General features: G+C 49.0%; 1 protein-coding gene across 2 annotated transcripts; it reads left to right on the top strand.

Annotated features, from left to right (window-relative positions):
• TMEM248 (transmembrane protein 248) lies at positions 1-27,944 on the top strand. Of its 2 annotated transcripts, none has more exons than XM_045993726.1 (7): positions 1-255; positions 16,202-16,378; positions 19,503-19,788; positions 21,223-21,373; positions 23,025-23,208; positions 24,540-24,683; positions 25,250-27,944. In XM_045993726.1, exons 2-7 carry the CDS (start codon positions 16,211-16,213, stop codon positions 25,268-25,270), a joined length of 954 nt encoding a protein of 317 aa, XP_045849682.1. In that variant the 5' UTR covers positions 1-255; positions 16,202-16,210; the 3' UTR covers positions 25,271-27,944. The 2 variants fall into 2 exon arrangements, with proteins under 2 accessions (XP_045849682.1, XP_045849683.1); XM_045993727.1 differs by lacking the exon at positions 1-255 and adding an exon at positions 1,102-1,121.

A 27,944-nucleotide genomic window follows, 5' to 3' on the forward strand; every position in this document is an offset into this window, starting at 1 on the left:
GTTTTTTCTACCCGGAAACCGCGGCTGCCGGACCCGGAGACGAGTCTGTGTCGCCACAGCGTGAGCCGGACTGGCCTCTGGGCCTCGCCTGGGCCCCGCGGAGCCCGACGCCGTCCCCGGCGCGGCGGGGAGGATGGTGCCGAGCGGTCCCGGGCCCGCCGCGCGCCGCCGCGAGTGAGCTCTGAGCGGCCGCCCGCGTCCGCCGACCAGCTGGCCCGGCTGGGCCCGGGGCGCGCCGCTGCCCACCGGGGCGGGGTGAGCGGGGGCTGGCGGGCCGGGGTCGGGGTCGCCGAGGCCGAGCGCGGGGCCGAGTGGGGACCGCGCTGCTTGGGGCGGACCGGCTGGCCGGTGTCTCCGTAGCGTCTCGGGTCCGCAGCCGCCGCCCGGGTCGCGGTGGGGGTCGCTCCGCTCGGGCAGGGTCCGGCCTGCGCCGCCGGCTGGCCACCCGCACCCGGAGCAGGGGTGCCGGCGCCCGCGAGAGGGCGGGACCTCCCCGTCCGCACCCGAGGCCTGGGCGGTCTGGACTCGGCGCGGGCGCGTTGGGTGGTGGCCGCGTCCGACTGGGTCGCGCCGGCGTCCCCGTGCCCCGCGAGGTAGCGTCGGCGAGAGAAGACGGGGGGCGCGGGGGCGCGGAAGCGAAGCGCTGGGGCGGCGCGGCTGGGTGGGTGCCCGGGCGGCGGGTGACCGGCCTCACGCGCACTTTGACGAACTCAGGGGTGGCCGCGGGGGGACCTGGAGGCGCGCAGTTTCGTTTCTGCCGAGCCCGCTGGGCCGCTTCGAATCTGTGAGCACCAGAGCCGGGGACAGCTGGTGGGGGGCTCCGTCCGGGGCCCGGGGCCTGCGCCGTCCGGCCGCGCCCTCGGGACGGGTGGGCGCTTCCTCGCAGCCCGCTCCGAAGCGGGAAGGACCGGCTCCTCCCGAGCGGCTGTTCTCCTGCCTCTCGGGTGAGCCGCGGGGTCCCAGCGCTGGACTTGGATGACGAACGTTTCGGGAATTGTTTGTCCCCAGAGCTCTCCGGGTCGCTCGGGGTCCGAGCTCGCCAGCTGTCTCCGTGCCGCTGCTTGGACACCTTCCGGCTTCCCTCGTGTAAGAAAAGGAAACTGACCTGTTGTGCAGCAGAGGTGCGCTTCGTGACCCCAAGCCCGCTTTCTCTGTAGCGTACGGACGCACTGTGTGGACTTCCCAGTAGAGGTGTGGGAAGAATGGCTGTGGCCTCGTTGAGGGGACTGGACGCGGGGGCTGCACCCACGCCCGGGTTCGGAGATCCCCACATGCTGAGGGAGCACAGCTCTGTCTGGGCTGCAGGGAAGAGAGACCCAGACCTGCAAATAGTTCTGCCTGCAGGGAACAGCTTAGGGCAGTAAGAAGTGGCAGTCCGCAGTTGCCATATGGCTTTGTTATGGTTAAGTTCATAAAGGAAGTGACTTTTAAGGTGGACCTCAGGGGGCCTGGAGCATTTGGGTCTTTCAGAATTAACCCGTGAAATGAAAAAGCGAGGGCCAGTTAATGGAACAGCATCCAGACTAGGTAGCTGGACAGTGGGGTCCCACAGTCATTGGCCTCCGAAGTCCGTTAAGGGTTAAATGCTTCTCCGGTGCCTGGGTGCTCTGTTGGTTAAGCGACTACCTTCAGCTCAGGTCATGATCCTGGAGTCCTGGGATCAAGTCCTGCATCAGGCTCCCTGCTTGGCAGGGAGTCTGCTTCTCCCTCTGACTCTCCCTGTTCTTATGCTCTCTCTCTCTCAAATACATAATAAAAATTTTTTTAAAGAAAGGATTAAATTCTTCTCTTCTGCTGCTTCTGATTCTTTAGGATTTATTTATTTGGGAGGGGGAGAGGGAGAGAAGCCTCATACAGACTCCCCGCTGAGCATGGGGTCCAACTCCAGGCACCATCCCAGGACCCTGAGATATGACCTGAGCTTAAATCAAGAGTTGGGCACTTAACTGACTCAGCCACCCAAGTGCTCCAGTTAAATGCTTTTCTAAGACAAAAAAAGCCGAGGCTACGCAGTCTGGCTGCTGGTAGATTTCTGGGTTCTAAAGAATTGTTTTCATGTGGTGGGTCTCTTTTGTTCTTTTATGCCGCCAGTGACACAAAGCGGTGCTTGATTTATTTTAAGGACAATGAAAAAGATGCTGATGGTGATTTCTGTCCGGTATTAGCAATCAGGAAATTAGATTTGGTGTCTGTACGTTGTTTCCGCGCCTGTGTTTAGTTTGCAAGAACACAGCTCTGGTGTGGTCTCTGCCGCTCTGGCTGCAGCCGGGTGATGGATGGCGCTTCCGCTGGTTCCCCAGCGTTTTCACTGACATCAGTTCACTTCCCAGACGTTCGGTTTCTCTGACCCAGTATCCTTCAAGGAGGATGCCCTGTAATTGCTTCGCAACATTGTAACCAGTCTCAGGACCTCACTGACTTCAGCCTTATCCTTTCTTTGAACATTGCTCAGGACTGCACTCTCTTGACTTTTTTTTTTTTTTTTAAGATTTTATTTATTTATTTGACAGAGAGAGAGATCACAAGCAGGCAGAGAGGCAGGGAGAGAGAGAGAGGGGGAACAGACTCCCTGCTGGACAGAGAACCCGATGTGGGGCTCAATCCCAGGACCCTGACATCATGACCTGAGCTGAAGGCAGAGGCTTAACCCACTGAGCCACTCAGGCACCCCTCTCTTGACTTTTTAATGCTTCTTTTAGATGACTCTTCTCTTTCTACCCACTGCTCAGCTTCCTTGCTACAGATGAGCATCTGAAAAAGAGTGGTTTTAACAGGGGCACAGCACGACATTAGTCCAGGGATGGACAACCTGCGTGATGTTTTTTTTGTCAATAATATGCCACAGAATTCTGTTGCCATGTAAGAGGGTTTTTAAAAAAGTATCTTACTGTGACACAACAATTAATATAAAAAATGATATGTGGAATTTAAGAAACAAAACAGGTGATCATAGGGGAAAAAAGAGAGGCCAACCAAGGAACAGATTCTTAATCATGGGGAACCAACTGATGGGTACCGGAGGGGAGGTGAGCGAGGGCGCGGGTGGAAAAGGTGGTAGGGAGTAAGGAAGGCGCTGTTTTCCATGAGCGCTGGGCGACATATGTGAGTGTTGAATCACTAAATTGTACGCCTATATTACTATCTGTTAACTAACTGGAATTTAAATAAACTTGAAAAAAATAAACCGAGCACAGTATCATAGTGATAAAAAAAAGGAAATGGAGGAAAGAGAGTTTTTAGCAAATTGATTTTCCATTTCAGATTTATTTTAATAAATATGGAAATCTTTAAATTATCCTTCCCTGGTACAAATTGAATGAATTTGACCACAGATCTCAGTGTAGTCCTGGGGACTACAGAAGCCTTTGGCGATGACGGTCTACAGAGTACGGTCATTTGCCAGTTGGTCTTTTATGCTCGTTGGTTAAAAGTGCTGTTTTCATGGCATCTCCCACTTGTTAGACTGAATTTGGATGTTACAGTATAATTTCGTATTGAATATTGAGTGTTCATTTAATCTTGTCATCACTCATGATTTATTTTTTTAATATCTGTTAATTAAACTCCCAAGTCATTAAACTTCAATGTGGGGATACTTTTAATTTGGTTTTTAAGATGGTCAGCAGTTTAAAAATATTAAAGAACAAAGATAAATTATTTTCCATTTTGGAACTATGGTGAATTAATTTTTTTAAAAAGGGAGAGGGGCATGTTGGAGGTTACCGTGATTTTTCATTATGACTTTGAAAATGGAGCCATGCATTCGTTAATTATAAGTGAGTACAAGTACAGCCTGAGTCTGAATTTTGAAAGTAAGTCTGGTTATAAACATGTAATTACATCAGCCTGTGTTGTTCCCTTCCTTTTTGTCTTTGAGTACTGGTGTTGCCTAAAATGCACGTTTAGCAACTAAAACTTTATGCTTTCTGTTGTAATTTCTCTTTTGATCATTTAAACTTTGTAGTTAATGATGAAAGTTTTTTCTACACTGAATTATATTAGCTTGAGAAACGAGCCATTGACAAAATTCTACTCATCTTTGCTTTGTACTCTAATGGATGAGCATTTTGAGACATGAATTACCTTGTTTATAGAGATGGAAAGTAAGTTCACCATTTTAAACTTCAAAAAGGTCGATTTTGTGCTTTTTGAATTCCATGACTAAAAACATTTTATATATCCGTGGCTTGTAAAAAATTTTGTTTCTTTTCAACTTGACATTGGACTTGAAACCTACTTATCAACCCTGGTATTGTGACTGATGACACAGCTTTAGGGCTCGGATGAATTAAGGCAGAGTCTATCTCTGCCACTTATTACCTTGCACAAATTACTTAACCTCTTTTGACTCAGTTTCCCCTTCTATAAAATCAGGATAGTAGGATCTACCTAGCATTGTTGTAGGATTAAGAAGTACAACGTGAGTAGTGCTCTGGCCACGTGAGTGGTGTCTGGCACAGGGCATGCTGTAGGTAGTCGCCGTTAGACAGGATACTCTCTCCTTAACCCTTGGTAGTCTGGTTTCTGCCTTCCTCATATCCCCTTAAAGGGAGGGTTGTTGCTTGTATCGCTACTGATGTCTTAACTGCAAAGTTATATGTGTACCCTCGGTTTTTACCTCATTTGCTGGGGGTTGACTAGGCTTGACTCTTTATCCAAATCCGTAACATGTACTGGGAGGCTGCCGTGCTTACTGGTTAATGCGCTGGCTGTGGGGGTGGACTGGATTCGAGTCTTGGTTCACGTCCTGCTGTATGACCTTGGGTAAGTTAGCTGACTTACTTAGGCCTTAATTTCCTCGTCTGTGCAATACAGATGTTGTAGGGCTCGTGCACAGTATGTGCGGGACTCCTGGAACCGTGTGCCGCTCGCGGGAAAAGTGGGCAGTCGTGTTCGACGTTATGTTAAGCACCTGCTCTGTGCCAGGCGGTGCCTGTCCGGGGGGCAGTGCAGAAAAATCATGAAAAGGAGAGGCAACACGAGCAGGATACATGTGGCTTTCGGTTTGGCTAAAGGAGGCAGTGTCCGTGGGGAGGGCGGAGCAGCTGCTCGTGAGCGAGGTTACAGGTGGGAACTGCTGGACGGTGACTGTGGGAGGGACAGACTCAGGAACGGCAGGCAGTGGTCACTGGGGGGATGGCTGTGTCTGTCTGGGGGGAGGAACTGATTTGGTGACAGCGGATGCGATTGGACCCGGTCGGCTCCAGGTACCTGTGGGTTAGCTCAGTAGAGGGCTTCGGTGGGCGGCTGTTTGGAGCTGGGGTGGGAGATCGGTGCGGAAACTTGACGGAAAGCTGGGAATGAGTGTGTCTGCCTTGCGTAGAGGCCCAGCGTGAGCTTGGGGCGGAGGCTGAGCTGCAGCCGCTCTTGGAGCAGAGTAAGGAGGACAGGGTGGCCTCGACCTGAGCGAAAGGAGAGCCTGGCGAGTGAGAGCCTGGACGTAGAAGCTGTTGTGACCCTCTGTGTCCCATTCTGCAGGGACGTGAGCAGGGACTGCAGTTCTGACTTTGGCTTTAGCATCGGAGACCTCACTGGAGACCTGCAGTTGGTCTTCATCACTACTTCCTTGCCTCTCTGAGGGTCTGTCTGCACTCGCTGCCTCTTGGTCGGGGCGGAAGGATGGCAGCTGGATGCTCGAGATTGCCCAGGGTTTCTTTGAAGCCAGCAAGTGTGTCCTAGCCGTGAGTGCTCTTTAGTAGGCTCAGCACATCCGAGAGATGCTGCTTCAGCTTTTACATTCGAAGTGTCCTCTCTCCCACATCCAGGTGCGTTCCGGCTCTTCCCTTAGCGCAAGAGCAGGGTGTTCCTGGGGTGGGCATGCAGAACAGGCTCTCCAAGCCTCCTCCCACACTGTCCCTTTGGCATGCCCCCACCCCCCACCCCAACTCCCAGTCTCTTCCAAACTTAGAAAAGGCCATGAGTTTACAGGAGAGATCTAAGGAATTTCTCATTTAGCTTGAGGCCGAAAACCTGGTTTAAGACGAACAGCGTTTTTTTTCATGTAAAGTGAACTTTTAGATCGGGTCACAGGTAGTGGTTTCGCAGATCTAAGTTCTAGTTTTAGGTTGTAGTTTTCAACTTGAGCATGTAGCTCTGTGGTGTACTTGGAGAGAGGGAGACCCTGTGGAAGGCTCATCATCTGACATGATCAGTGTTAATTTCTTTTCTTTCTAATAAGATGCTAAACCCAGATGCAGAGTTGCTTATTTCAGCTCCGCTGCCTGGTCCCTTGGGCAGCTCTCTTGTTGGAGTGGCTCCTTTCTGTCCCATTTGCTCACTTCCCCTGACCCCGCCTCTTGTCCTGTCACTCGAAGCGCTGGGGTGCACCTGTTGCCTGTCTCCTCATCCTTGTGCTTACCTCCTTCCTGTTTGATTTCCCTCCGCCAGAACGGTGGGAAAGGTCACCGGTGATCTTGCCGGGTGCAGGATTATGCAAGCTCAGGTTCAACTAAGCACGTTTTCAAGCACAGAGAGACTCATATCCTTCTTTTCTTACTCCTTGTACTTACTCACTTCTCAGTTCCGACCGCTTCCTTGACGCTCTTCTCTCGTGCCTTGCAAGATGCCTTACCGTCCTGGGCACCTCTCTGCTCGTGGGCCACCTGCTCCCCTCCGTGCCCTCCCCTGGCCTCTCAGTCTCTGCCCCAGTGGAGGAGCCCATGCTTGTTGGGAGGACCTCTAGGCACCACCTGCCCCAGGAGCACATAGTAGTGGGTGGTCTAGAGGAACCTCACCTAAGTATTCTTTTGTTTTTAAATATATTTATTTTTTTAAAGATTTATTTATTTATTTATTTGACAGGCAGAGATCATAAGCAGGCTAGAGGCAGGCAGAGAAAAAGGTGGAAGCAGGCTCCCCGCTGTGCAGAGAGCCTGATGCGGGACTCGATCCCAGGACCCTGAGATCGTGACCTGAGCCGAAGGCAGAGGCTTTAACCCACGGAGCCACCCAGGCGCCCCTCACCTAAGTATTTCATTTTATTCTTGGTTTCCTACAGATCCCTCTGTGTACAGATCACTGCGAGTTAAGATTTGCCTTTCTTTAGCACCAGGACATATTAGAGGACCATCCTGTTTCCTATTTATTTTTTTCCTAGTTTGATATAAAAAAGGTATGTTATTCTTTTATCACCTTTATCATTTTTTAAAGAATTATTTATTTTAGAGAGAAAGAACATGAGCGGGAGGGGCAGAGAGACAGGGACAGAGATTCTCAAGCAGCCTCTGCACCCAGCACGGAGCCTGACTCAGGGTTCAGTCCCACACGACCCTGAGATCATGACTGAGTTGAGACCAAGAGTTGGACTCTCGGGGCGCCTGGGTGGCTCAGTGGAGTAAGCCTCTGCCTTCGGCTCAGGTCATGATCTCAGGGTCCTGGGCTCAAGCCCCTCATCCGGCTCTCTCTGCTCAGCAGGGAGCCTGCTTCCCCCTCTATCTCTGCCTACTTGTGATCTGTGTCTGTCAAATAAATAAATAAAACCTTAAAAAAAAAAAAAAAAGAGTTGGAGTCTCGACCGACAGCGCCACCCAGGCACCGCATTACCTTTATTACTGAAGAAACTGAATAGAATTAAGATTTAATGAAGTTTTTATTTTGGCCGTGACAGCAACAGGATCTATTGGGGATTAGATATATAAATTTTATTGTTAGAAATTATTACAAAGAGAATACATACTCATTACGGAAAATCTTTTTAAAGATTTATTTATTATGTGAGAGAGAGTGCGTCATGCCTGAGCCGGAAGAGGAGAGGGGGAGAGAACATCCAGGAGATTCCCCGCTGAGCCAGGAGCCCAGTGCGAGGCTCGATTTCACGACCCTGACGTCAGGACCTGAGCTGAAACCAGGAGTTGGTTGCTTAACTGACTGAGCCACCCAGGCGCCCCTCATTTGGAAATGTTTTAAAAAGAAGATGTATGTAGGGCGCCTGGGTGGCTCGGTGGATTGGGCCGCTGCCTTCGGCTCAGGTCATGATCTCGGGGTCCTGGGATCGGGCCCCGCGTCGGGCTCTCTGCTCAGCGGGGAGCCTGCTTCCTCCTCTCTCTCTGCCTGCCTCTCTGCCTACTTGTGATCTCTCTCTGTCAAATAAATAAATAAAATCTTTAAAAAAAAAAAAAAAAAGAAGAAGATGTATGTAATCTCACCAGCTAGAGAGAACCGCCACTGTTCACGGTTTGAGGGTAGACTGTCTTTTCTCCCCGCTGTGGGTGCTTAGGCGCACACACACTCTCGTCCTTAAACCTGCTGAGCCTCATTCTGTGTGTGTCACTGTAGGTCCTGGGTGTCTGATGACCGTGATGTTTCTGCTGGGAGTCTATCCTCCTGTAACCGCTGCCCTGCTGTTGGGTAGCTGGTTTTTCTTTCCTTTTCTCTCTCTCTCTCTCTCTCTCTTTTTTTTTTTTTTTTTTAACCTTTTAAACACTCCTGAGGGAACTGTGTTAGTTAAATCTTTGGTTTCATCAAGGAATATTTTCTCAGGTGGAGTTTTTAGAAGTCACGTAGCAGAAGTAAGAGTGTGCTCGGCTTTAATGCTGTTGATACGTGTGGCCAAGCTGGTCTCTAGCAAGGTTAACAGCCCTTTTTCTCCCCTTTTAAAGTGACTGGTGTTTCTCCTGACTTGTAGGTTGTTTGAGGTAACTCCGCAATAATCTTAGCCTTTTGTCTCCTTAAATTGCCACCTGATGGGGGCGCCTGGGTGGCTCAGTGGGTTAAAAGCCTCTGCCTTTGGCTCAGGTCGTGATCCCATGGTCCTGGGATCGAGCCCCACATCAGGCTCTCTGCTCAGTGGGGAGCTTGCTTCCTCCTCTCTCTGCCTGCGTCTCTGCCTACTTGTGATCTCTGTCTGTCAAATAAATAAAATCTTTAAAAAAAAAAAAAATTGCCCCCTGATGTGTAGTGTTGGCGTTGAACTCGTGCCAGTAGACTCGAGTCACGTGCTTGTGAAATTGCCTTTTGGCGTGTTCTGGTACCTTAAATGCCTAGACTTTGCCAAGAGGCAGCATCACAAGCCCTGGCGGTTTCTCATCTTTATCTTTGTGAACGTCTCTAATTGAAGTTGGGATGAATTTAGGGGAGGGGATCGGAGAGTGTGCTTTCCCTCTGATCTACTTTTCGTATCCCTGTACGGACTTAACTTACTCTTTATTTAGTGACATTTACTATGATGAAGGTTACAGAAAGGTTCTTGTCATTTTTTTTTTGCAAAGAAATAAATTTGTTTAGCTTTTGTTAACTTTGTATTTGAAAATGCTTGTAGGAAAGGAATTTTAAGTTTGTGAAATATTTGGACTTTTCATGGTTTTATTAAAAATTTTTTAAAAAGCTTGAGGCACCTGGGTGGTTCAGTTGGTTAAGTGTCTGACTCTTGATTTCAGCTCAGATCATGATCTCAGGGTTGTGAGATCGAGCCCCACATTTTTGGGTTCCGTGCTGGCCTTGGAGCCTGCTTGGGATTCTCTTCCTTTCTGCTCCTTTCCCTTTCTCGTTCTTATGCGTGCTCTCTAAAGAAAGAAAGAAAGAAAAAGCTTTTACTTTTAAGTAAATACAGTTGGCCTCCTCTGGAACTTTCTCTAATTAAATTAGCTGTGTTGATGTTGTTTGCTAATTCTTAGGTGTTTATGTTGATACTTATCTGAGTGTTTACATTCTGGTGTGACATGGCTTTAATGACTTCGTTTTCTCTAAAAGCTTATTTTAGATTTTTCTATTTTTCTAGATGTTTCATAATTGTAGTTTCAGGTGTTTAAGTTTATATATGATTCAGATTTTGTTCTCTTTCTTTTTTTTTTTTTTTTTTTATTTTTATTTTTTTTTAAGATTTTATCTATTTATTTGACAGAGAGAGAGATCACAAGTATGCAGAGAGGCAGGCAGAGAGAGAGGAGGAAGCAGGCTCCCTGCGGAGCAGAGAGCCCGATGCGGGGCTCGATCCCAGGACCCTGAGATCATGACCTGAGCTGAAGGCAGCAGCTTAATCCACTGAGCCACCCAGGTGCCCCTTGTTCTCTTTCTTAATAAATTTTATAAGCGTATAGAAGAGGCTTCCAACTTTAAACTTACCGAACTCTAAGTTACTACTGATGTTTTTGTTTCTGAATCTTACGACTCTTAACCTAAGTGATGCTACTTCTAGATTTTTTTTTAAATACTCAAGTCTTGGGGCGCCTGGGTGGCTCAGTGGGTTAAAGCCTCTGCCTTCGGCTCAGGTCATGATCCCAGGGTCCTGGGATCGAGCCCCACATCGGGCTCTCTGCTCAGCAGGGAGCCTGCTTCCCTCTCGCTCTCTGCCTGCCTCTCTGCCTACTTGTGATCTCTGTCAAATAAATAAAGAAAAATCTTAAAAAACAATACATGTAGAAATGACTGAAATAGAAAGCAAATTATTTAGACACAGTCTACAAACCCAAATACTGGTTCTTAGAAAACACCAGTGCGATGCAGCTGTGGAAGGGTTGGTCAAAAAGGGAGAAGCCAAACACACAAGAACATTGTAGTGAGAGAAACACGGCTACAGGTAAATAAAAAGTAAACGAATCACAGAATGATACTGTGCCTAGAAATACTAAAAACCAATATCAAATGGGTGGTTTCCTAGAGTAGCACATCTTACCAAAATCAACTCAGCTGAAGTAGAAAATACAGACTGTCATTAAAGCCATGGTGAAGCAGTTAAGGCAGCTCACCCAGACGTAAAGCCAAAGAAAAACACGGTGAATCCTGATTTTTTTTTTTTTTTTTTTTTGGTCAAGTTCTGTTAAGATTCTCAGAAATACTCACATCTTCTACATATCTTGCACGTTCATGTCTGATGCACAGTTTAGAAAATGCGTGTCCAGATAATTGAGTTAATTTCGTGATACTGGGATGACTTAGTCCTACTAGTGAAGGAGAGCGTGATCGTGGCTGATCATTTCCTTATCTGTTACGAATAGAAATTAAAAGGTCCAGATAAAATGTGGCAGACATAAACCAGGCATGTGGTTTTAAAAAATCACAGTCATGTTAAGTTTATCCGAGGAATGCACATACGAGTTAGCATGGGAATGTCAGCATACAGTTGATGTCAGCAGATCAAAGAGAAAAAGTTGGAAAGAAGTTGCAGAGAAAGCGATCATTAAAATGTGACTCCTATTTGTAAGAAAAGTCTCTTTGCATGCTTAAAATGGAGGAGTACTTTTTTTTTTAAGATTATATTTATTTATTTGACAGAGAGAGATCACAAGTAGGCAGAGGGGCAGGCAGAGAGGAGGAAGCAGGCTCCCCACTGAGTAGAGAGCCTGACTCGGGACTCCATCCCAGGACCCCAGGATCATGACCTGAGTCAAAGGCAGAGGCTTTAACCCACTGAGCCACCCAGGCGCCCCGGAGGAGTACTTTCTTAACCTGGCAAGGGGTTTCTTTCAGAAACCTTTAACATACACGGAATTTATACTGAAACATGTAGAAGCAATCCTTCCCTTTAAAGGCAGGAATCGACTGTTGCCACTTCTCTTCATCATTTCACTGAAGATTTTAGTCAAAGTTGTAAGAAAAAGAAGTAGGGGCTGGAAAGGAAGAAATATTTACTAGTTTGCACTGTGACTTTCTGCACAAAATCCAGAAGAAGCTACAAATAACCTAGTTAGAATTTAAAAGATTTCAGCAGTATGTCTGGAATGAGATCAGTATACCAAAGCCTGTTGCTTTTATATACATCAGCAGTAGAAAACGTAATTTTTAGGAGATGCTGTCAATAATAGCTGCATAAATCAGTATTTTTTTGAATCTGTCTAATAAGGTACATAGAAGAAGTTTTAAAAAATTACTGAAAAAGATAAATGGATCCAAGTAAATTAAGACAGATTCTGTTCAGAGACTGGGGACCTCTGTTACAAAGATGTCATTTCTTCCCCAAATTAGTAGTCTGTTTGTTACAGTTCCAGTTTAAAACTCAGCTGGATTTTCTTGAGACTTTACTGGTAGGACCTAAAATTCATACGGCAGAGTAAAGGGCCAAGAAGAGCTCGGACGATTTTGAATAAAAGTAAAATGTTAGACTTCTTGTAGTAGGTGGCAAGATTTCAAACAGTACCAACGTGGGGAGATGCAGACACCATGATGGGACATTCGAAAAGCCTAGAGACAAACCCACATTCATCTGGGAGCTTCGTGTGTATGAGCGGCAACGTTACAAATCTGTGGGAAATCCATGTTCAGTATAAAACCACCTTCAGTGCGTGGTATTGGGCGATTGGCCTCCTATATCGAAAAAGATGAAACAAGCCTACTAGATTCTGGAATCCCAAATCAATTCCAAGTCGATAAGAGACTAAAAGTCAAACTCTAAGACTTGAAGAGGAAAATAATGAAAGAGTCTTAAATAATGTCTGTATGCACATAATGGTAAGAGGAAAAGGGTGATAAACACATCGGAATCAAGCACTCGCAGCCATCGAGGAAACGCAGACCACACCACAGGGAGCTGCCACCTCACCCCCATCAAGAGGACAGTAATGGACAAGGCAGTGACAAGCGTGGGTGAGGCGGTGGGGAAAGCACTCACTCTCCGGCCGCTGAGAGTGCGGAGTGGGGCGGTTGCTTTGGAAAACAGCCCGGCAGGTTCTGAGAAGGTTAAACCTGTGGTTACCATTTGACCCAGAGGTGCCACTCTTGGGGTCTGTAGGACAGACAGCAGCCGGGAGAAGTGGACGCTTGTGTCCCTACAATATACAACACGTGCATGTTCATAGCAGCTTGACTCACAGTGGATGAAAGGTAGAAACCGATGTCTGTCAGCTGACGCGTGGATATGCAAAATACACGAATAAAATATTTCATACAGTGGAGTATTTTGGGCAGCAAAAAGGAAGTACTGATACATGCGACATCACGGGCCAGCCTGGAGACACCGCTAGGGGAGAGCAGCCAGTCAGCAAAGGCCACGTACTGCAAGTCCAGTCCTGCGCACTGATCGGAATGGGCAGATCTGTAGAGACAACTGTGTTTGTGGTTGTCTTAGGGCCGGAGGGAATGGGGGTTACTCCTAACGCGTGGGGGGTTTCTTTATGAGACGATGAAAATGTTTGAAAATTGATTATAGTGAAGGTTGCCGAGTTTTGTGAGTCGATTTGTACATGTAAAATGGGTGAATTGTACGTGAATTATATATCAACAGAGTTGTTGAAAAAATACAAGAACCTTTCATGTGTTAAAAGATACCATAAACTGTATTAAAGAAAGTCCACAGAAGTCGGCAAGTATAATGTACACAGAACACATGTACAGATACGTATATATGTAACGTATACATAACGTATGTGTACATTACGTTACGTGTAACGTAAAAAACCAGAAAAGGCTTAGGATCCAGAATATAAAAACTCCTAAGCGTTAATGAGAAATGGATGAAAGGCTGGTAAGTAGCCGAAAGACAGAGGCAGTTTTCCTAGGAAGAGCCTAAATGGCCAAGAACGCAGTGAAAACGGTCAGTTTGAGGGAGATGCAGTTTAAATAGTGAGGAGGGTGCCTGGGGGCTCAGTCGTGAAGCCTCTGCCTTCTGCTCAGGTCACGATCCCAGGGTCCTGCCCTGGGCTCCCTGCTCTGCCGAGTCTGCTTCTCCCTCTGCCTCCCTCCCGTTCACGCACGTGCTCTCTCGCAAAAATAAAAATGAAAAAAAAAAAAATAATAAAATAACGGTGAGATCCCACTTCGCAGCGATCTTCCTGGTCCCAGTCAGTACGTTTGCTTCAGAATGCCCAGTGTCGGTCGGGAGCGGAGCGAGCCCTTCTGTCCCTGGTAGCAGCACCTTAGAGAGCTGCATGGCGTGACCCGCGAGGGGGGCGGCGAGGGGGGCGGGGGCTGCTCTGTGCAAGCGGCAGGGCCTGGTGTGGGAAACTGGGAGGACCGCGAGGCTCAGCCGCACTTGCACACGGTGTAGCCGGTGCATCCCGCAGCCGCGATTTGCAGAGACCAGCGGAGATAAAGCTCCAACCGTGTGAATGAGACTAGCGTCAGAATATAGTCAATGTGTCGTGTTCCACAAGTTTCCATGTGTGGTGCCAGTAAGAGTGTGTGTGTGTGTGTGTGTGTGTGTGTGTAGTAAAAGTACACGAAACACGCGGGGATGTTGCTCTGGGAGGAGCACAAAGGATATTACTTTACATCTCAAAGGACTCTTGGTGAGGACGAGGGAGGACACAGCCTTGCTTATTGCACGAGGTCGCTGTTGGTTCCTAGGGCGGGTTGATGCATCTTTTTCTATCAGACTTAAAAGCTGTTACAGATTTTTTTTTTTAGTTGCTTTTTTTAGTGTTGTCGTTTGTTCATGTATAGAATTGCTCATTCTGTGTCAGCTCTTGTTCTGGGGGCCAGGAACCAGGGGGCTAGAGCAGTGTGTAGGACTGGCAAGATTTCGGGGCGCCTGGGTGGCTCAGTGGGTTAAGCCTCTGCCTTCGGCTCAGGTCATCATCTCAGGGTCCTGGGATCGAGCCCCGCATCGGGCTCTCTGCTCTGCAGGGAGCCTGCTTCCTCCTCTCTCTGCCTGCCTCTCTGCCTACTTGTGATCTCTGTCTGCCAAATAAATAAATAAAATCATAAGGAAAAGAAAAAAGAAATATGGCAATATCTGTTAAAACATACAGATGTTTGGGGCGCCTGGGTGGCTCAGTGGATTAAGCCGCTGCCTTTGGCTCAGGTCATGATCTCAGGGTCCTGGGATCGAGCCCCGCATCGGGCTCTCTGCTCTGCAGGGAGCCTGCTTCCTCCTCTCTCTCTGCCTGCATCTCTGCCTACTTGTGATCTCTCTCTCTGTCAAATAAATAAATAAAATCTTTTAAAAAAAAAACCAAACATACAGATCTTTAAAAAAAAAAAAATATCGGCAAGATTTCTGCTGTCACAGAGCTCAGAGACCAGCAGGGAGAGACAGCAAACAAGTAGAGAATTAATTGTCCTCTCGACCGGCACTGAACAGTGTGAGAGAGGCGGGGGCTCACGGTGGTCAGGGAAGGGCTCTCTGAGGAGCGGACTGACTGCTGAGTGGAAACCTGCATCTTAAGAAGAGCAGGCATGTGGGGATTTGGGGGGAAATGGCTTCATATAGGAAATTCAGAATTTCTAAGAAGAATAAAATACTTAGGAATACATTTGGCAAAAGAAGTGTAGAGGTGTACTTTGGAAGCTACAGAAGTTGTTTATTAGAGAAAACCGAAGTAAGTGGGAAGGTTTGCGGACTGGAAGCCAGTATTGTTTTGTTTTGTTTTGTTTTAAAGATTTTATTTATTTGACAGACAGAGATCACAAGTAGGCAGAGAGGCAGGCAGAGAGAGAGAGAGGAGGAAGCAGGCTCCCTGTGGAGCAGAGAGCCTGATGTGGGTCTCGATCCCAGGACCCTGGGATCATGACCTGAGCCGAAGGCAGAGGCTTCAACCCACTGAGCCACCCAGGCGCCCCTGAAAACCAGTATTGTTAAGAAGGCTGGTCCGCAAACTGATCTGCGGGGCCAGTGTGGTCCCCAGGCCAGTCCCAGCTAACGTCCTTGCACAAAGTGACAGACTGATCCTAGGAGACCGGAAGGCCGGTGTGGCCAGAGCCCAGTGAGGGAGGACGGGAAGTTGCCGATCCTACGGTCGCTGAGGTTGGTAGGGCTTCTGGAACGTGGAACCTGTGTGCCGCGATAGAGCTGTCCCTCATCTCCGAGGCCCTATGGGAAGCCGCAGGGGGGCTTTAAGCGGGGAAGTGGTTCAGTTAAACATTGATTACGTGTCTCTCGGTGTCAGTTGCTGGGATGGGCGTGAGGATGGCAGGGAACAGGCCAGAATGTTGAACCTTCCAGTGGTAGGGAATGAGCACATCCTCACTTGCTTTCTGTGCGTGTTGGCCTGTGTTTGTGTCGTGTTAGGGACCTCCTTCAGCGTTAAGTGGAAACAGCTGGTGCTGTTGTTAGTGGGCCTTACGGGAGCAGCAGGTGTTCATCATGGAATAAGTAGAAGATTCAGACGGAAGGAGAGAAACGCGTAGCTTTTAAGCTCTTACCACTGTGACAGAGTGACAGTTCACTTTAGTGTTTTTCCTTCTAGTCTTTGCAGTAGATTTGTGATCCGACGTTTCTCAAGTTCGTAGTGAGTGACCTCACGCGCCCAGCACCAGGAAAGGAAACAACGGCGGGGATCATAGGGTTTCTTTGGGGAGACGGTCCATGAGTCTAATGATTCGTCCCTTTCAGGTGGAGCTGATGAGAATAATGTTCGGCACCAGCCCCCTGGAGAACCTGAAGCTGTACAGCAGCAGCCGGCCCCCCCTCGTGGTCTTCATGATCAGTGTCAGCGCTATGGCGATAGCTTTCCTGACCTTGGGCTATTTCTTCAAAATCAAGGAGATTAAGTCACCGGAAATGGCGGAGGTATCGTATGTTCCAAGTCCTCCTCTCGGGCTGGCCAGACCTTCCACAGTAGGGGAACAGCCTTGGGCTCTCCACATACCTTTCCTTCTAACGCAGTGAGAAAGCAGCGTTTTCCCCAGCATCTGTCTTCCATCTCCCTGTGGTTCACTGTGGATATATCTAGTCGGACAAGCTGGTGATTTAAATAACGGTACCAGTTTCGGTTAGACTGCTTCAGCAATGAAACATGCGTTTTGGAAATGTATTTGTAAAGTGTGTCAAGAACATAGAGAACTAACATGCTTGCTATTATTAACTTAATAAATCGTAACAAATTTATTATTAAAGTTTTGAATTAGCTAATTGCTATTTTTAAAAACTGTAAACATTTGTTCTTCTGTAAACCCGTATGTCATCACGGGGTTTTAGTAGCTGTACTGATAGCTTTTCTGCTGCCCGAGAAAGGCCACTGAAGAAATACAGAGCTGGGTTTTATTTCCAAATGTATTTGTTCTTATTAAGCAGAGCTTCCGTTTTCTACAAACGGGCCTTCTAGATTTTACATTGTGATCAGTTTAAATAAATTATTAGGGTGTTGCCCTTTAAACCTTAATCTAGGCAAATAATAGTTTGAACACTCATCATACAGATTTTAAAAGGTGTATTTTTGCATATACGAAGAAAACAACACGAAGTTAACAGTTCTTATTTAATGGAGCTGAGTGATAATGTACCTATTACAAAATGTATTTGACACGTTAGGAATTACGCTGAATTAAAGGTATGGTAAATTACTGGTGGTTGCGGTTTCTTTTAGGACAGATGAGTTCCTGCCTTAGTAGACTCCTGGGGTGCCTTCTCTTACCCTTTTTCTTCTGGGGTGCGTGCCTTGGTGGGAGCGGGAACGGGGGTGGGGATTGGGATCGCGCTGTGCCTGCCTTGGGTGCGCCCCGTGCAGGAGAGGAGGGTTCTTCCTTGGTGTAGTGGGGGGCATGGCTTGTCTGCGCTCAGCGCTCTAGATCCTAGAATACCTTGGCAGGAGGGGTCCCCTTCACAAGTGAACTTTTCCACACAGTTTAAGTGACAAGTGTTAGCTGTTCCTGCCATGAAACCCTTTCAAACCGTTTCTAACCAAGAAGCGTACAGGCTGGCTCACTTCTCCCTCTGCCCTGACTCTGCCCGAGTCTTTAAAGGTCGTGCAGATAGCCTGTGCCCACATTAGGGCTAAAAACGGATATTCTCGTCACAACCAGGACTCTGCGGCATCCTGGCATCACTTTCCCTCAGAGCCCAAGGCCACGTTGAACACCTGGCCGGCGCAAGTGATGAAGGCAGCCTGGGTGATTAGTCCTTAGTACTCGGAATGGGGCCGACGTTGGCTTTGGCTGTCTGTTCAGAATGGACTCGAGGTCTGCAGGAAGGCAGTGCCAAGCTGGTGCAGAACTGTGGTCATGATTGACTTCGTGATTTTCTTTTCTTTTTTTAAGAATTTTTTATTTATTTGACAGAGATCACAAGTAGGCAGAGAGGCAGGCAGAGAGAGAGGGGGAAGCAGGCCCCCTGCTGAGCAAAGAGCCCGATTTGGGGCTTGATCCCAGGACCCTGAGATCATGACCTGAGCCGAAGGCAGAGGCTTAACCGACTGAGCCACCCAGGCACCCCGTGATTTTATTTTCAAATGAGGATCTTAGGAATATGGGAAAAGTTCAGGGCTATGAATCAAAAAACTTAATCCGGCTTCTGCCGTCACCTGTGGAATTAGAGAGTCCATAAAGCTGCCCTCGGCCTCAGTTCCCTCGTGTCTGGAATATGAAGGAATGTACTAGAATGTTCCCGTTCGGCCCCACTGTTTTTGAGTGGTTGGTCGGCTCTGCAGGCCGGGGGAGAGTGTGGTTCGATGTACCGGCTGCAGTCGTAGCAGATGCCGCAGACTGGTGGACCGGGTTCTCTGAGGGTAGACTGGCTGGCCGCTCCAGGACTGCTCCGGCAGCACCCTGCCCTCCCTTCCCCTGCCCTGCCCTCCTCTCCCCTTCTCCTCGTGCAGGGACATGGTGCAGCCCTTTGAGGCAAGGCTGGTGTTAGTGATCGAAGTGTAACTCGGTTAGTCCCACATCTGACGGCTTCTTGTAGACTGACATTGCCTGCAGGAAGTCAGGGTCACAGCCGGGGCTCGTTCTTCCCTTTCAGCCCGAGTTCATCTTTGCTTTTTTGTGAAAATTAAATTAAAATAGAACCCGGTGAGTACATTATTCTTGTTGGTTTCAGTTGAACCATGACATAAGCAGCCGTATATGTATTTAAAACTGCTTATGATTTAAGCCGCCAGGACAGACCAGAAAACATCTTTTCTCCTCCTTTTTTAAGTTGTTCTGCTTTGAGGTGGTCATGATTCAAAGGCATGACAAGGGGGTCGTACTGGTTGGTGTTGGTATTGATGTGGTTTTGCATTCTGCAGAGAGAAAGCAAGGTGCATAGAACTGACCTTTCCAGGAATTATTTTAAGGCAGCTTATTTATTTTTTTAGTTTCATTTATTTAAGTAATCTTTGCACCCAACGTGGACCTCAAACTCATGACCCTGACCGAGAGACCAGGAGTCGCATGCTTCTCTGACTGAGCCAGCCAGGCACCCTAATCACGGGGCACCGGGCGGGTTCTGTCAGGGGAGTGGGTGACTCGATCTCAGGGTTGTGAGTCTGAACTGCACGTTGGGTGTAGAGATTACTTAAAAGCAAAGTCTTAGAAAAAACAAGTAACTCATCACATCTGCTAAGTGAATTTGGATTAATGCTTTTAATGTTTTACTACTTTCATTCAAGCTTTCTTTTCAGGTTTTGTTCTCAAGCTAGATCATTTTCTCTAAGTATAATATGCTATTTTTTTACACATTTTCTTGAATAAGCTGGTTTAATCTCCTAGTTTATTTACTATCTCATGCCATGAAGAGTTCGTATTTTAGATTGTGAATGTGAGAGCATTTGGAAAACCAGCACCGTTACCCCAGTGCAAGAGCTGATGGCTCTTTTGTCATTGGTATTTCCAGTGCTTAGCTCTGTGGCCCAGTGACCCCACCCAGGGTGCCAGGGGCAGCGCTTTCAGACGGCTAACACCTGCTTCCCCTACACCTCTGTTTCCTCCCACCGCAGGACTGGAATACGTTTCTGCTGCGGTTCAACGATCTGGACTTGTGTGTATCCGAAAACGAAACACTGAAGCATCTCACAAACGACACCACAACCCCGGAGAGCACGGCGGCCAGCGGGCAGGCCAGGGCGTCCACCCAGTCCCCACAGGCCCTGGAGGACGCGGGCCCACTGAACATCTCAGTGGCCATCACGCTGACCTTGGACCCACTGAAGCCCTTCGGAGGCTACTCGCGCAACGTCACGCATCTGTGCTCGACCATCCTGGGGCATCAGATTGGACTGTCAGGTGTGTAGTGTTGCCCTTTTCCGTTCAGGTCTGCATAGGCAGCAGCTTCCAAGACGGAGTATCGGTGGTATATGGCTTTTACTCGTCAGATTACTGTTTTTACTCGCGTCCTCTTTTCTTGAGTTTGAGCTGAGTGAAGTCAGGAAGGAGCTGTTCTTGCTACTCTTTGCCTGAAGGGCTTGGTGTACAGTAGGTTCTGAACACAGCGGCGGAGAGGAGACTTGAAGGCCGAGCTCTGGTTTTAATTTTTACAGACACAAAATTTTTATTCAGGTTTTTCATCTTAGAGTTTTCAGTACATACTACAAATGTTGTTACTAGTCTACGAATCTTGGAGTGCCCACCCACCTTAGCTCAGCACTGTGCGAGCTGCTGGGAAGAACACGAAAAAGCCCAAGACCTGGTCTTGTCTGTTGGAATTTAGGATCACGGAAGAGACAAACGTAACATGAGTTAATATTCATCAAACAACAGTAGTTCCTGGCACGAAGGAGATGCTCTACTAAGTGCCAGGCTCCCCTCTCAGCAGGGAGTCTGCTTCTTTCTCTCCCTCTGCCCCTCCCCCTGCTTGTGCTCTTTCCCTCTCTCTTAAATAAATTAAAAAAAAAAAAAGGATAAAAATAACCATCAGTAGAACATTGAGCCCTGCTGTTGGACCAGTTGGGCGCCCTGACCGTGACAGACAGTTGAGGACGTAGCAGGAGCTGGAGTGACTAGGAAAGCCTTCCTACGGAGGCCCAGACCTTAAAAGAATAGTCTTTGGTTCTTTGTTACCAACGGCCTCTCCGTCCTCGGAGGGACTCGGGAGCGCCTGGCCGACCTCTGCCGGCTCTTCCAGCTGAGCGCGTCTGCACGGGAGCGAGGGAAGGTGACTCTGGGAGCGGGTGGACCGTCCCCTTCTGCTGTGGTACTAGACCTTGGTTTTCGTTGAAGCTTCCTTATCCCTTGTCCATTCCCGACCTTCCTGAGGTTCGCTAGACCCCCCGATCCTTGGTCTGCTCGCATGTGGAAGGGAGCAGTAACGCCTCCCTGGTCATGTTTGTGGGATGGCCTGTGTTTTATGTGAAGCGATACGCATAAAAGCACTTTGGAAACGGCACGAGTGCCGTACAGGTGCTAAAACAGCAGAGGTAATAACTCAGCCCCGACTTTCCACCTTGGGCGCGGGGGCGCGCGTTGCCTGGCATCTCCGGGCGCTGGCTAACAGCGGCTCCTTCCCGTTTGCCACACTCTGGCTCTCCCGGGTGAGCAGGCCTCGGAGTCCGGCTCCAAGCTCTAGTTCCTGAAATCCCACACAGGCAGGTCTTGTTCCTGGGTGGGTTTGATTCCGGGATTCCTTGGAATCCCAGAGCATGATACATAGATGCGTTCCGACCTCGATTTACCAACGCTCTCCCTCCCTGCCCCGCCCCCCCCGCCGTTTCTCTTTCGTAGGCAGGGAAGCCCACGAGGAGATCAACATTACCTTTACCCTGCCTACAGCCTGGAGTTCGGACGACTGTGCCCTTCACGGTCACTGCGAGCAGGTGGTGTTCACCACGTGCATGACCCTCACAGCCAACCCTGGTGTGTTCCCCGTCACCGTGTAAGTGTGGCTGCGCGCCAGAAGCCCCGTTTACCAGGAGTGGGACTGGGGCGCTTGGGCAGGTTCTGGGGAAGCTGGCGGTAAACGCCCCGGCACGGCTGTCCCCGCGGGCCTGTCTGAAGGACTATTTGAGTTGAGTTGGGAATCCTAAAGGTAGAACTCGGCATCGGAGGATCAGAGAGTGAGTGAGTGCTTGAGCAGGCAGTGAAAGCATCGCTCGGCTTACCCGTGCTGGGGCCGCCTGTCCTGCCGGTGCAGGCGAGTCACACCGAGTAAGTAGGAGCTGATCGTGTCACCAGCACGACTTACAAGGAAGCCTCCGAAAGATGAAGCTTTAGTCATTCCGGCCGAGAGCATAAATGAATCTTTCCACGAAACAGTTGCTGAAATTTACGCCTCATGTGTTTTGAGCAGCTGTCCATGTCGCCATGGATAAGTTTAAGGTTTGGGTTTTTTTTTTGCCTCTTTGTAATGGAGATAATGATGTGTAAGATGTAGCCTATTTAAGAGAATTCGAAGATGAATTCTGGTTTTTTATTTATTTTTATTAACATGCAATGTAGATGAGTTTGTTTTTTTTTTTAAAGATTTTATTTATTTATTTGACAGACAGAGATCACAAGTAGGCAGAGAGGCAGGCAGAGAGAGAGGAGGAAGCAGGCTCCCCGCTAAGCAGAGAGCCTGATGAGGGGCTCGATCCCAGGACCCTGAGATCATGACCTGAGCCAAAGGCAGAGGCCCTAACCCACTGAGCCACCCAAGTGCCCCAATGAATTCTTTTTAAAGAAGAGTTACTCTGGGGGGCGCCTGGGTGGTTCAGTCAGTAGACATCTGACGTGATTTCGGCTCAGGTCATGATCTCGGGGTCGTGAGGTAGAGCCCCACCTTGGGCTCTGTGCTGGGCATGAGTCTGCTTGAGAGTCTCCCTCTGCCTGTCCCCATACGCACTTGGACGTGCTCTCTGTCTCTCGCTGTCTCTCAAAAAATAATTACTCTGGGATTTATCTGTTTTAGATATTTGGAGGTTTGTAGGACAAGATCAGATAAGTTAAATGTTATTTGCTGTTAGAGAAGTTTGTGTATAAAACTTTCAATTGTGACTCAGAATTTAGATAATTTGCGAAAATGGGCCTAAAAGGACCAGGCTACATCCTAGGAAAGAGAACCATGGTTGGTTGACTTGTGAAGCCAGAATCTTAACAAGCAAACTTGTAAATGTCGGATGCCTGTTTCTTACTCCGTTAGGTGTTTGTTAAATTAAAAAAAAAAAAAAAAAAGGGGGCGCCTGGGTGGCTCAGTGGGTTGAAGCCTCTGCCTTCGGCTCACGTCATGGCCTCAGGGTCCTGGGATCGAGCCCCGCATGGGGCTCTCTGCTCCACAGGGAGCCTGCTTCCTCCTCTCTCTCTGCCTCTCTGCCTACTTGTAATCTCTGTCTGTCAAATAAATAAAATCTTAAAAAAAGAAAAACACAAAAAAACCCCAAAAAAACCTGTGAGCTAAAAAGAGCCTAACAGTCTCCATCTTAAAGAAATGTATGTCTTTTTCTCTTCTCCACACGGACGCCGTGCTCAGTGCGGCGCCAGGGCCATTGGGGAGGCCCAGGTGAGGGCGCCAGGCTGCTGAGCCCTGTCTTGTGCTCTCTTCCCCGCAGACAGCCACCACACTGTGTTCCCGACACATACAGCAACGCCACACTCTGGTACAAGATCTTCACGACCGCGAGAGACGCAAACACAAAATACGCTCAGGATTACAACCCTTTCTGGTGTTACAAGGGGGCCATCGGAAAAGTCTATCACGCTTTGAATCCCAAGCTTACGGTTATTGTTCCGGACGTAAGTGAGAGAAGTTGTGTGTCTGTGTGTCTGCCTGTCTGTCTCTCCGCATCTGGGGACAGTCAACTAGGCCCTCTCTGCCTCCTTGAGTGCGCTTGGTCCGTGCCCTGCTAGATTTCCAGCTGGGCCCGGAGATGAGGGGTGGTGGCGGGGCCTGGGCGGAGCTGCCACCCCGTTAGTTGAGGATGCTCCGCATCTCTTCTTCGTTTTCTGCTTTGGTCACCAGCGGTTCCATTTGTCACGCGGCCGTCGTGTGCCAGGAGGGGTCGTGTGCCAGGGACGCACGTACCGTCTGCGCACTTGGGCGGTCACTCTGGGGATGTTGGGTTGCTATGAACACGAATAGTAAATCGTGTGGAATTCAGAAAGGTGGGAGTAAATCGGAGGAGAAGAGTCTTTGGCGAGATACCGAGCGCTGGTAGGGTTTTACCTAACGAGGAGGACACTGTAACCCGCCTGCTGGGGCTCGTTCGGCCTCCTGCCCAGCCTTGAACTCGCTTTTAGCAGCCTGCATGGATTTCTCTAAGTGTCCGTACTTTTCTTCCTGTCGGTATGGGGTAGCTGATTCTTTTCTCTTTCTTCTGTCAAGTGGTAGCAGTTAGTGGGCTGGGGCTGTGGGACTGAGCAACGGAGCCAGGATGGGCGCCGGGCAGGGCCAGGGTCCAGAAGACGTGTCGGTGCCTCGCCGAGGCTTTCGGACTTTGTGCGTTTGCACAGCAGAGCGTGAGGGAGACGGGTCTGCCCAACCGATGATCGTTTGTGGGCTGGAGCCCAAGGGCCCAAGGCTGATGTTTCGAGGCATGGAGGTGTGTGTGTGTGGGTGCGTATGTGAAGGAAAGGGGACAGAAGCAGGGCGGCCTGGTGACGGTGACCGCGAGCGGGAGGTCAGAGGAGTGAATCAAGGACTTGGAAAGTGAGAAGAAGACAGAAGGAAGCTGCCCGTGGGGAGAGGCCTTCTTGGCGGGAGAGTAGTGACGAATGGGGAAGACAGGCTTGGGCTGTCAGAGGAAGGGACGGAGGAGAGGGGTAAGGGTTAAAGCCCCTGGGTCTCTGGGGCTTTCTGGGGGCGGCGGTCCTGGGGCAGGGTCCCGGGCAGTATGGGAGCGCAGAAGCCAGGGCAGGGGCTGCCTTAGGAAGAAGTGGGTGGCCCCAGGAGCAGCGTCTTTACTTAGTTTTGATAGTTTTAGAAGAGGAAAAGAGAAACCTCTCTCCTTCCAGTTAAGAATCAAGTTGAGGCAAGTCTGGAGGTTATGAACTCTGTTTCCAGAATCCTAGCAGTGACGTCTTCCAGCAACTCAATGCGACGTTTCTGGCTTGTTCTCTTTATTCAGGACGACCGTTCATTAATAAATTTGCATCTCATGCACACCAGTTACTTCCTCTTCGTGATGGTGATCACCATGTTTTGCTACGCGGTCGTCAGAGGCAGACCCAGCAAGCTGCGTCCGAGCAGTCCCGACTTCTGTCCTGAGAAGGTGAGCAGTGGACGGGTGTGGCCCAGCGCTGTTGCTGGGGTCTCTGCAGACCGAAAGACCCGCGCGGCCCTGATTCCCCTATGGCTGGTGGCTTGTCTCCTGCAGAGAGCTTAGGTCCTGTGTGTTTCTGTAGCGGTCTGCCCTTGGCCTAGACCGTGCTGGTGGGTTTTCCGCCGCATACCCCCTGCGTAGCTGGGCACTGGGAACTGTGCTTAGAGCCCTGGGGAGGGGAGCAGCGGCCCTGCCAGGGCTGCTTCCCATCTGCTTCTGTTAGCTGGAGGCGCCCCCTCACAGAATCCTGACCGCGGTTTCAAAACCGTGACCTCTGTCTCGGCACGGGTTTCCGCTGGCTCGGCCGCTCACTGCGGAGACTTTTGGGTTGCTGTTCATGCCCCGCCAAGTGAGATCTTTTTTTCTTAGGGAGTTAGTAGTTCCTCCTCCCGCTAGATGCCTGCCATGTCGCTCCTGGTGTTTGGTTGGAGACTGGAACCCAGTGAGAGCTCTGGTGGGACTGAGTTACGTGGGCTCTGCTATGTGGTGGGATCGCTCATCGTGTTCTCTTTCAGGTGGCTTTGGCGGATGCCTAATCCCACAACTGCCCGTTCTCTGAGAGAGACTGAGAGAACCATAATCATTGCCTGCTGAACCCAGCCTGGGCCTGGACACTCTGTGAATATATTATCTCGCAATGTTGGGTTATTCCAGCCAAAGACATTTCAAGTGCCTGTAACTGATTTGTATATATTTATAAAAATCTATTCAGAAATTGGTCCAATGATGCACGTGCTTCGCACTGGGTGCAGCCGAAAGCCTTCAGCCCCATCGCAGACTTGGTGGGATGAGCCTGCGCCGCCGGGGAGGACGGGGAGCTCGCTGTGGTGGAGCGGACCGACCTGTCTTCGCCACGGTCACAGGCATTTCATTGCTGGCGGGGTTGAGGTTTGCTTCGGTCCTTGTCTCAGCCCGTATGTACAGAATGTTCGAAACCGTCTGCACCTTCAATGTGATACTGCGTTCCAAGGCCACCGATCCATTTCGTGGATTTGACGTGTCTGTGGCTTAATAATCATGGTGACAACAATAAGCCCTTTTTCTCCGTTTTGCTTGCAAGGAAACATGCCTGTCTTTCTTAGTTTCTTGTTTTGTTTGTTTGTTTTTCTTTGAAAAGAAAAGTAAAATCGTCACATTTTAATACTACTCTAGTTAGGACAGACTTGTGCTTTCATCTTGAGTAAAAAGTTAACTATTGAAAAATCACCTACATGGTAAAGATCTAAGTTTCATTTTCCATATGGACGGTGAGGAACCTGGTCTTGTGTGAGTCGAGTTGGCACAGAATCTCCCTCTGTCTTCTTCTCTCTTGTCCCTTTCCTCGATTATAAAAGTTAAAGCAGCATCCTCACTCAAAAGAGCTTAAAAATGAAGTAAATGGCTCTAGAGTAGAAATTAGCTATTCTGTTTGCTGGAATGCTGACGGCAGTTCGGAAAGAGAAAGCTGATTCAGCCTAATAGCTGTGCAGGAGTTTCTTGTCTTCCTTGCAGAGGGAGTGGGTTTTCTTCCTTCTACTTTTTGCATCTATGTCTTCGCAGTGAACTGTCTTCGGAAGGAAATGGCAGCTGGTAGATCCGGGGCGTGTGGTGGTGCCTGTGGAACTGGAAGGAAGGCAGCTCTGATCTGCCGTGTCTGAGGAAAACAAAAAGCATTTTTCTTTCCTGTGGCACTTTGATGATCTAGGCCCTTTATCCCTTTTTCCTTCTAATCCATCTTGAAAAAAAAAATTGCGTGGTCTTTCCTAGTCCTTTCTTGCACTTGTATTCTTACTGTTTCTTGTAATAGCTCTTTGCATTAAAAACACATTGTCGTGACTGACCTCTGTGTTCCCCCAAGCCGTGGTGTGGAGCCAAAGGGCAGTTAAAACCTTGGACATGACTGTCAGCACTTCTTCCCCTCAACGTCAGGTCTGTAGTCTGCTCCGATTGCAGATCAGTCCTACGTCTAAAATAGTTGGCCTCGAACATGTGGTCCCAGGCGTTCTCGAATGGAAGACAGTTGTGGGCTCTTAACGAAGATTGTTAATCACTGTCGTAACTTAATATGTCAGTATCCCCCCTTTTTTCCCTTTCGGTACATCTCAAGCCCAGTAATCATACTTGTCTATTCAGTTTTTTTGAGTTGCTCACGTGATGCGTGGCTAACCCGTTCATTTAGTTTCTCTGTAGAGACTGTGAGACTTTTACGAGACAAGATGGAGAGAGAGCCATTTAGCTTGACCTGTAGAAACATCAGTATCAAGACCAACAGACTTTAGATTAAGCTGCTACTGAATTCATGAAATCCCAGTGAAGTGGAGTTAGAGGGAGAGGTTTGTAACTGGCAGAGTACCGTGAAAGGAGAAAGACAGGTGAAAAAAGTCAGTTTCACTGGCGTGTTCAATCCAGCTGTTGCTAATATTAATGTCCCTTGTTTTAATGACAGGGAGTGGCTGGAATCTGTAGCCAGGGGAGGAGGGACTCTGTTAGGCATGAGGGAAGGAAATGCCAAAAATGCCTCGACAGTATGACTTGTCATGAGGGGAGGACACACACTTTGAAATCCAGCGTTCACTCTGGCAGGTAATTTCTCAAAGATGTTACGGAATCCCAGAGTCCGTCGGTGTCTGAAGGAGGGCGGGCAAGTGGAGAGGCCGTGGACCTGCGCGCAGAGGTCTAGGCACCGAAGAGACTCCTGTGGGCTCTGGGACATCTGGAGTCCTGTCACATCCGGGCGCTTGCAGACGAGGCCCAGTCCTCCACCGGGTCTCGCCGGGGGACCTCGGGATCAGAAGAGCGTCCCAGCAGGGCCCAGGTGCCATTGCGAGTGATGCCGCGCGGGAGCCCTGGGCGTTCTCAGGCGTCTTGGACTGGAGGCCCAGTCAGGGTCAGCAGCTCTAAATGGTTGTTTCAGATCATATTGATCTCTTTCCTTTTTCCTTTTGTCCTTTCACTGTATGACTTGAATCAGTTTTGATTCTATTTGTAAGTTTTTCTTGTTACTAGGAGCCTGCGTTTGGGTTGCATTTTCTTTGGCAGTCTGTGGGGATTCCGCGTCCCGGTTTCCAGCCCTCCTGCAGGCACCGCAGGGCTGCGAGGCCAGCGGACCCGTCTCGCTTACCTTCTGCATGGTGGTCAACAGCTGATCTGTTACGGCGTTCGCTCGCAGATTAGTTTTCCCTGTTTGGAGTATGTGCATATGTGCTTTACAGAATAAAACCTCTGAATTCA

Source organism: Meles meles, chromosome 21 (genome assembly GCF_922984935.1).
Source record: "Meles meles chromosome 21, mMelMel3.1 paternal haplotype, whole genome shotgun sequence".
Classification (NCBI taxonomy): Eukaryota; Metazoa; Chordata; class Mammalia; order Carnivora; family Mustelidae; genus Meles; species Meles meles.